This window comes from Lytechinus variegatus, chromosome 1 (genome assembly GCF_018143015.1).
Source record: "Lytechinus variegatus isolate NC3 chromosome 1, Lvar_3.0, whole genome shotgun sequence".
Taxonomy (NCBI): domain Eukaryota; kingdom Metazoa; phylum Echinodermata; class Echinoidea; order Temnopleuroida; family Toxopneustidae; genus Lytechinus; species Lytechinus variegatus.
The window spans coordinates 86,504,334-86,514,199 of NC_054740.1; the positions used below are offsets into that span (position 1 = coordinate 86,504,334).

General features: G+C 35.2%; 1 protein-coding gene across 1 annotated transcript in view; it reads left to right on the forward strand.

Moving 5' to 3' along the window:
• The window catches only part of LOC121426386 (transmembrane GTPase Marf-like), a 35,546-nt gene extending 28,698 nt beyond the window's left edge, over window positions 1-6,848 (forward strand). Inside the window, exons 14-16 of the mRNA XM_041622676.1 lie at window positions 4,469-4,655; window positions 5,506-5,643; window positions 6,498-6,848. Of these exons, the coding sequence (XP_041478610.1) occupies window positions 4,469-4,655; window positions 5,506-5,643; window positions 6,498-6,549 (377 nt within the window). The 3' untranslated portion in view covers window positions 6,550-6,848. The remainder of the gene's footprint in view (window positions 1-4,468; window positions 4,656-5,505; window positions 5,644-6,497) is intronic.
• The last annotated feature ends 3,018 nt before the right edge of the window (window positions 6,849-9,866 follow it).

Consider the following 9,866-nt stretch of genomic DNA (forward strand, 5'->3'; position numbering starts at 1 on the left):
GATCACTGTACAGGGAATTACCTGTAGTTGTACGGATCTCAGCAGCTTGGGGTGCACTTTCTGGAGGACATCGCGACGTCCAATCGTGATAGCCAAGGCGGGAAGTAGGCCTACACAGCGATGGTCTCTCAATACGCACCACCAATCACTTCCTAGCCAACTCCCACAAGGCTACGATCTACCGCCTTTTCTTCAGATAGCCAAATAATCATAATATAAACTCGTGTAATTTGATGTTTTTTTGCTTTAGATTGATCAATCATTAGGGCCTACTTAAACTATACAGGAATTTCACTCATTTTGATATTGTTGCATTGACGCCCAATGGCGACAATGCATTGTTCTTGTTCCATATTCCTATTCCGTAATCTTCTTCTTTGCATTGACGCCCAATGGCGACAATGCATTGTTCTTGTTCCATATTCCTATTCCGTAATCTTCTTCTTCTTCTTCTTCCACCAAAATCCCATTTGTTTAACACATGGTTTTGTTAGCTCTACCCTGGCTCCGTCCTTCATTCAAATTCAACCAAATTTGGTAGACATGTTGTCCAGCATCTCTAGTTGTGCCTCTCGTCTTCCAATTTCCAAAATCACTCATGCATGACCATCCAGGCGCCATTTTGTCAATTTCAAGTCCATTTGCATACCATTCTTCATTCTTTCATATCTCAGTTATCCTGCATGCTAAAGACTTCTAACAAATTGCTATAGATAGTCCAAGAGTTGCTCCGTCATCTGCGACGTATAACTTGACCTTCAAAATGCCATCTTCATGCCTTAAATTCAAATCCAAAATAGCCTTCCTTCAAAAACTTCATATTTATTAAAATGTAAAGTAAAAAAATCGTAAAATGGCCATAATTTTCTTGTTTTTATTCATTTCGAGCTCATATATTCAGGAGTTGATTACAGTATCATATCATACATACTACTCAGTTTTCACGCATCACTGATTTTTCGTCATTGAAATAGCGCCCTCTAAAGTTTCAAAAACACTTACCTTTGAATGCTCCTCATTGCGTCATGCATGGCCAAACCGGTACCCTTTCTTGGATTTAGGGTCTTCAAGATATGCCCTTTCATGCCATTTAAAAAAATATATACCTTACAACTGACGAAATATCTCAAAAATGCTCCCGAAAATCAGCAAAATACCCCAAAAGGCACTTTAATGCCAGCACAACTTCAACTTGCTCTTATTTCCTTATTATTGAAGCTTATTCTTTCTAACTTGGCAGATATGAGTATTGATATATACTTCAACAATTCGTTAATGTTTTGTAACAGAAGCTAACAAATTGCTGACGGTAGCTTAAAATTATTGTGCAAAACCTTCATTTTTAATGTCTTTCTTTATATGGCATTTACTTCCGGTCTATTGCTTCCACACAAATAAAAGTGGTATCAATGTCACCGCATTGGAATACTCTTTCCAGTGATACCAAATACGACATAGGTTACAACAGAAAATTTCAAGATAAGTCAATCTGATCACATGGTATACTGCTCACAATGCACACATTTTCAACAACCACGTATGGGCCGCCAATATGGTCTAAAAAATTTTACTCGAGAATGTAACTTCCTATGGACAGCAAAATGTGCTAATATCCAATTTGATTAACATGTAATATTTGTTAGTCCTCCCCTGCCACCGTTCCTCATCAAAATTCATTCTAATTTGGTAGACATGTTATCCATAATTAGTGACCTTAACTTTAGAAATAGCGCCCTCTATTGCAAAGTCTTAAAATAGTTGAATTGCCATAACTTCCTTTGAATTTATTTTTGTCTCGTATTTTCAGGGTTTGCCAATTGTATCATTTCACATAATCTAACTGTGTTTTACGCATCAGTGACCATTCCTTTAAGAAATAGCGCCCTCTAATATTTTGAGAATGTATATCATCTACAGTTTTCTTTCTATCTCTTTCTGTTTCTTGCCCTCTATTAAATCAGAGGCGTCAATGCATGCACATCGTTCTGAAACGATTGCAGTTCTAGTCTTCTTCTTCTTCTTCTTCTTCCACCAAAATCCCATTTGTTTAACACATGGTTTTGTTAGCTCTACCCTGACTCCGTCCCTTATCCAAATTCATCCAAATTTGGTAGACATGTTGTCCAGCATCCCTAGTTGTGCCTCTCGTCTTCCATTTTCCAAAATCACTCATGCATGACCATCCAGGCGCCATTTTGTCAATTTCAAGTCCATTTGCATACCATTCTTCATTCTTTCATATCTCAGTTATCCTGCATGCTACAGACTTCTAACAAATTGCTATAGATAGTCAAAGAGTTGCTCCATCATCTGCGACGTATAACTTGACCTTCAAAATGCCATCTTCATGTCTTAAATTCAAATCCGAAATAGCCTTCCTTCAAAAACTTCATATTTATTGAAATGTAATGTCTAAAAGTCGTAAAATGGCCGTAACTTTTCTGTTTTTATTCATTTTGCACTCATTCTTTTAGAAATTGATCACGGTATCATAACATACATGCTACTAAGTTTTCACGCATCATTGATCTTCCGTCATTGAAATAGCGCCCTCTAAAGTTTCAAAAACGCTTACCTTTGAATGCCCCTCATTGCGTCATGCATGGCCAAACCCGTACCCTTTCTTGGATTTAGGGTCTTCAAGATATGCCCTTTCATGCCATTTAAAAAAATATATACCTTACAACTGACGAAATATCTCAAAAATGCTCCCGAAAATCAGCAAAATACCCAAAAATGCACTTTACTGCCAGCACAACTTCAACTTGCTCTTATTTCCTTATTATTGAAGCTTATTCTTTTTAACTTGGCAGATATGAGTATTGATATATACTTAAACAGTTCGTTAATGTTTTGTAACAGAAACTAACAAATTGCTGACGGTAGCTTAAAATTATTGTGATAAACCTTCATTTTTAATGTCTTTCTTTATATGGCATTTACTTCCGGTCTATTGCTTCCACACAAATAAAAGTGGTATCAATGTCACCGCATTGGAATACTCTTTCCAGTGATACCAAATACGACATAGGTTACAACAGAAAATTTCAAGATAAGTCAATCTGAACACATGGTATACTGCTCACAATGCACACATTTTCAACAACCACGTATGGGCCGCCAATATGGTCTAAAAAATTTTACTCGAGAATGTAACTTCCTATGGACAGCAAAATGTGCTAATATCCAATTTGATTAACATGTAATATTTGTTAGTCCTCCCCTGCCACCGTTCCTCATCAAAATTCATTCTAATTTGGTAGACATGTTATCCATAATTAGTGACCATAACTTTAGAAATAGCGCCCTCTATTGCAAAGTCTTAAAATAGTTGAATTGCCATAACTTCCTTTGAATTTATTTTTGTCTCATATTTTCAGGGTTTGCCAATTGTATCATTTCACATAATCTAACTGTGTTTTACGCATCAGTGACCATTCCTTTAAGAAATAGCGCCCTCTAATATTTTGAGAATGTATATCATCTACAGTTTTCTTTCTATCTCTTTCTGTTTCTTGCCCTCTATTAAATCAGAGGCGTCAATGCATGCACATCGTTCTGAAACGATTGCAGTTCTAGTTTTATTTACCAATTGTTGCCACTTCAGTTAGGAAACTGTTCTACCAGCGGGCCTTGCATAACATAATATGTTATTAGTCCTACATTCTAAATGCTGAGCGCCTAGCAAGAAGGCAGAAGGTCCCATTTTTATAAGTCTTTGGTATGACTCGGTCGGACGCTCTACCACTGAGCCACCATGCCCACTTGATTGGTTAGACATACTATATCATCGGTACTTTTCATCAACCATCTCCCCCAAAATTATGACGGCACTGCCCCAGACAGAGGGAAGGGTATGATCCGTACCAGAACTCATCACCCCCTGTTGCACCACAAATTGTCGCCTCATTTAGGCGACAATTTTTGGAGGAGGGGACAACACAATTTGTCGCCCCATTTCACTTAACACTTATCAAACAAAATAGGTCATGAAGAGTCGCAGATACAATAAGACCATTTGGCTATTATTGGTCATTAGACCAAATAATATTTAGACCAAGTATATATATTAGACCAATTGCAAATTAGACCAAATTGTTAGTAGACCAAATGGGTTAAGCCCGCGTGTTATTAGACAAACGGAGAATTCGTCCAACTGTTGTTAGACCATGTGGAAAAAAAACCGAATTTTCCACGGGATCTACTGCCGTGCTATATATTAGCCTCCCCAAAGGTAAATTGCGATTTGGACTAAACCCGATTTGGCAAATGGCCGTTTAACCTCATCCTATACATGGTTTAATTCCGTTTCGACTACAACCAGACGACAATTTATGCAGGGGTGGCAATTTGAAGTGTCAAATTTTGCACGGGGCGACAATTTTTGGTGCAACACCCCTCTCTATTGCGATACATTTCGAGGACACCAAAAATAATATTTTCAGAATTATTTCATTATTTCATGCAGTGGAAACCGACGCTGAACGCAACGTCATAATTCGCGGCATGGCTGCTACTACGGGGGTTTTCTTCATGCATGTTCGGCGATGGATAAGGGCTTCCATTGAGCAGAAACTACAGAAGCTTACTGCTTTACAGAAAGATTCCTTGATCTGTCCTCATGTGAGACAAAACTGTCACGAACTAGTAGAAGAGTGAGTAAATTTGGCACACCATCGCCTTGGTTTTAACCGCTCGATCTAATTAACAGTCAATTGTAGTTTAATATAACGTACAGATCATATGGATCATAATGGAAGATGGCCCATTTCAGCGGTATTAATAAAATACCACTGTTCTTCCATGGAGTCCTTTGGTCTTGGTCGTGAAAAATAAGGGGGGGGGGGCAGAACGCCGATGTCCTAACAGTAATTTCTTCTCTTTTTCAACACTATGGATCAATTTCATTTTGCTCACAACCAGTTTGTATACTTCGCCTAAGTTTTACGGAACCTAATAAACATTTCGTGTGATATCTAGTTTTGCTGAACTAAATTTTTGCGAAGTATAATAATTTTTTGTTCACTTTCGATTCGTCTAAGACGAACTAATGGTAAAAGATCAAGGATGATTAATTTTAGTGATTATTTAGTATTCTAGCAATTAGACCAACTATAACTTATAAGCTATAGGCAAAGTGATTGGATCAAAATATGGCCTACATCTTATCTGGACGTTGGTTGTACACCAAACGTGAACATGCTGTTATTTTGATTGAGAGAATTTTCAATTTATTCTTCTAAGTCGTTAAATATGGTTCTATTCAAATTTTGCTTTCGCTAATATTGTTTTGTAATGTTATCATACTGATTGGGTGTAATTAGCACCTTTTTCTAGATTTCTTAGTTCATCAAATGAGTAAAATGGAATAAAAAAAATTGAATATGTTAGGCCTATGTGCTATAGAATCCTTTACCATGCTTTATAAAAAGATGAAAAATTTGTAACGGAATGAAATCCTAAGCGAAATTCAGCCCTGAGAAATCACGACCTATATTTTGGCAGATTCTGTGATAACACCGATGAATATTATATGAAGACATGCGTTCAAGAAATACGCGACAGTCTTCAGACACGGAGAGAGAAGTTGGAAGAGAAACTTTCTACACTGATGAAACATTCCGAAAGTTTCTCCAAACTCAAGTAAGTTGCAGAAAATGCTTTCTACGAAGCCTTTACTCATAGATCTTACGTTTAGAGACCTAAAATTATTAACCAAAGTTTGTGAATACGGCACAGAAGAAGAGCGATAATCAATAATGTATTCCATTTTGTAGAACGTAAACATCACTTTATTATCGAACTTAAGTTAGAATCCATCGATTTAAGTTAATGAAATGAAGCAAATTGATAGGTTTTAAATGCACCTGTTTAGCTTAATGGAATAAGGCAACACGTGAGAATTTTTAAATAAGTTGTTGCCACAAGCACAATGGCCCGTAGTCTGATGTCAGGTTTAACTTAGACCACTGTCTAACTCTGCCCTAAAAAAAATTATAGGGTGCCAAAATTCAAAAATTATGTTTGTATTGTATATTTCTTATGTTTACTATTTTGTTTTCTTTTTGCTTGCTTTCATAATGAAGAAAAAATACTTCAGTTATAATTCCCAGACATTTATGAACAATTTGGGAGTCATATGAGTTAATAAACTGAATGTGTACTGTAAGGGATTTGTGCTCCAATTGGCACTCTATAGTTAAACCACAACTTTGAACCAGGGTTTTATTTAAACTCGTGTTCAGAACACGGGCCATTGTCATATTTATGTGCATTTAGTTCATCGACATCATTGATGATTGATAGTGATGATTAGGTTGGTCGATAGAACTCTTGAACTGTCAGACTATCCTACCAGTTGCTGAACACACGCCCTCTTGTGCTTCTGGCGCATCCAATGATAATAGAAAAATGTAACTCGGGCACTAATAGTTAACAAAAGGTGGTTTTTTTTTGCTTTAAAATTCAATCATTTAATCACTTTTTTTTCCTTACAGGATTGAGGCAGATCAGATGCAGAAGTGTCCGGGAATGTCAATAACTGATTAGTCTAGTGGGCAGATCACAAATGTTGTTCGACTCTTGTTACGATTATACCATGTTCCTTTTTAAGCCAATTCCCGTGTAACCTTTTTACAGTCTATTAAATGCTTATATTTCTCGTTATGAATTTAAAACATTGGAGAGGAAATGGCTACATCGGGCAACATTGTCGGTTTGTTGATAATATTATCATTAATCAATATGAGTTCAGTGACAATTTGATATTAATATGATAAAACAAACACCTCTTAACCACTTCACCAGACAAGGTTTTCTGCCATTAGCCAAAATACCAATTGCCCCTCCCCCCAAAAAAAAAACATAAATAAATAAAATAGGTAAATAAAAAATAAATAAATGAAATTAAAACAAATAATAAGTTAAAATACAATACATAAATAAATAAAAAATTGAACATTGGTACATCTTCAAGACTTCTTTCTGTCAAAACATCAAGTATTAATTCAATATGTATCTCGAATATAAGGATTTATTTTACACTATTGTTTCGGACTGGTGTCAATCGCCGAGGATGGAAGAATGTATATCCCTCCCACTTTTCCATTGGCTGTGATGAGATCATTTCTGAATTGTTTGATTCAAGTTACTTTTAAATATGACTTTGATCACAAACCAATCAAAACATCTTTAACATTATACTGGCGTGAATGGGGTGTCAGTTCCTGGTATCTTTTTTGAAGCGGTGTGGAGGGGGTGGGGGGGTTTGCAAATATACGCCTACCTCTAACTGCAAGTTAATGTAAAGTTAATGTAAAATATACGCCTACCTCTAACTGCAAGTTAATGTAAAATTCTTCGTGTAAATTTAGTTGTCTAGACTTAATTGATGTAGTTTTGTAGATTTCTATAGGCGTTTTTTCATAGATGTACATTGTTAATCAATCAATCAATCAATTACTGATGATATGGCTCAAATAAATACCATTTATAAAACATTTCGGGGGCAATATTTTCCATATCTTTAAAGGAGACTTAATAAAATCGGGTAAACTTAACGTATACGAACATGGGAATCTCCAAGTAGGCAAAGGACTACTCGCTATCATTACCATAATATCATGAAAAGGGAGCTTTGCATTTTTTCATTCTTATCACAGAAATCAGTCTTTATACTTTGCATCATTGGAGAATATGCCCCCTCATCAACATTTTCACAACCAAGAACAAAAAAAGAGGAATAAACAGAACGGGAAAATCATGGAGAAATGTCAGTGATATATTTTTCTCAATGGTATGTTAAAACTTATCTTTGTACAAATTTATTTTGCTCCATAGACCATGACTGCCCCCCCCCCTCAAAATTATTGCCTCATTACACTACTGCTGAGAATAAGGGCGTAATAGTCCATTATTATGTGCTACCTTGTGAAACTCCATAGCAAACTTGAAACTCCATATAGCAATCCAGTGATTCCTGCTATCAACAACATCTAGTCTTTATCAAGATCATCACCGCCATTACATCAGTTGTAATCATAGAACAACATCATCTCTAAATCCATCATTATCATCAACAGTATCATAATAATCTTCATGTTCATCGTTATCATCCCCGCAGTCCAAAGTACAAGTAGTTTCTGCAGCTCCAATGCTATTAGGCCTATATCAGCAACCAGTCGGGCGCCCTCTATGATTGAGCCACTTTGCTCCATACAACAGATTGCATTATTAATACACCGAACACAAATAATTTTCATGGGTGGGATCGCTGTATTGGTTTTTAAAGTATAGGGTTCAATGTTAATATGATATTAAATTGTTTCTCTTTGATTTTCAAGGCCAATGAGAATGCAGTAATTTAATGACGACGTTATGGAGTCATTATGGCCCATTGTGAGTTCATAATGAATCATCATTTTTATATCATAAATGTAACTATAATGATATAACTCAAATCCTTCTTGAGATTCAAAGTTTCTTTATTATCTTGATGTCTTATTTCTAGCTTACCACAACGATTACGATAAATGAATGAACATGTTTAATATGTTATTTCACTATTTAATATCTTTAATATAAATTTGAATGCGATTTCCTATACGCTCTCTTCTAACAATTGTAATTTTGCAGGCGTGAATGATCATTATTCTAACCCATTTATAGATTAATAATGTAAAAAAATTATACTAGCCAAAACTGTACAGTATGAAAGTATCAAGTCAGATAGTTATTCTGTATTACAATAGTTAACAGATGAAAGAGGAGTTCGCCCTGATGAAAAGTTTATTGATAAACAAAAAATTAATGAAGGTTTGGGAAAACCTATCAAACATTAGAAAAATTATAATGTTATTAGAATTTTAATGTTTTCATACCTGACGTCATATAGGCGCAGTTCTTCAATATATCGTGCGGTCAAAAAAGCGATAAAATACTAGCATTTTATTCTTTTTTACAATGATTCAACTGCTCGTATGTGATGTCACAAACCATAAACTTCAGATTCTAATATCTTTTGTAATATTTGGTCTTTTTTTCTACAAACCTTCACCAATATTTTCCCCCGTATATTTACAGAAGACTTTTCTTCTGTTCGAATCCCCCCATTAAGTCATATTGAAAGACGAGATCGTGATGACAATTTTTTTTAAATAAAGAAAATGTAAAAACAGTCTATGATGTTGGCATAAATGGTGAAAAGTTTGTAGTACTGATGATAATGACAATATAGTATAAGTGTCACGTACAGAGTTAGTGAGGTTTGATGTTGAAAATAGTGAAATAATTCATTTCAGAGAGTGAAGACGATGATAAATGAAAGTTGACTCAGAGGTATAAAACGATGAGATGTGTATTGTCAAGTGAGTAGGTATATTGAGAAATTCAAGATAACAGGAGACATCAACTAGAAGTAGACTTTCATGAAGAGTAAAACCTCCAAGATGAAATAATGGAAGTACAGATAGGGAAAACAAAATATGAGATGAAACAAAAATTCACATAATCGTTAAGAGTACAATGATATAAGTCTGCGGAAAATGATGAAACACAATTAAAGAGAAGAATGACCAAATAATAATAATAGTAATAAGTAACGTTGATTTTCGGGAGAGATAGGAGGGAAAGAGTGATGGGAGAGTGAGTGAGAAAGAAAGATAGATAGATAGATGGGAGATAGATAGAAGAAAGACAGTCATTCACTGTTTGAAAAAAACTGAAGATTTTCAGAAGAACAATTAAAAATAGGTTTTACAGAAAGAAATTACCAAATTATTCTGTAAATATTTAGAACAAGAAATATTTCTTCAATTGTTTCTACAATTTTACAGAACAGGTCTGTTAAAAAAAAGGGGAGAAAAGTT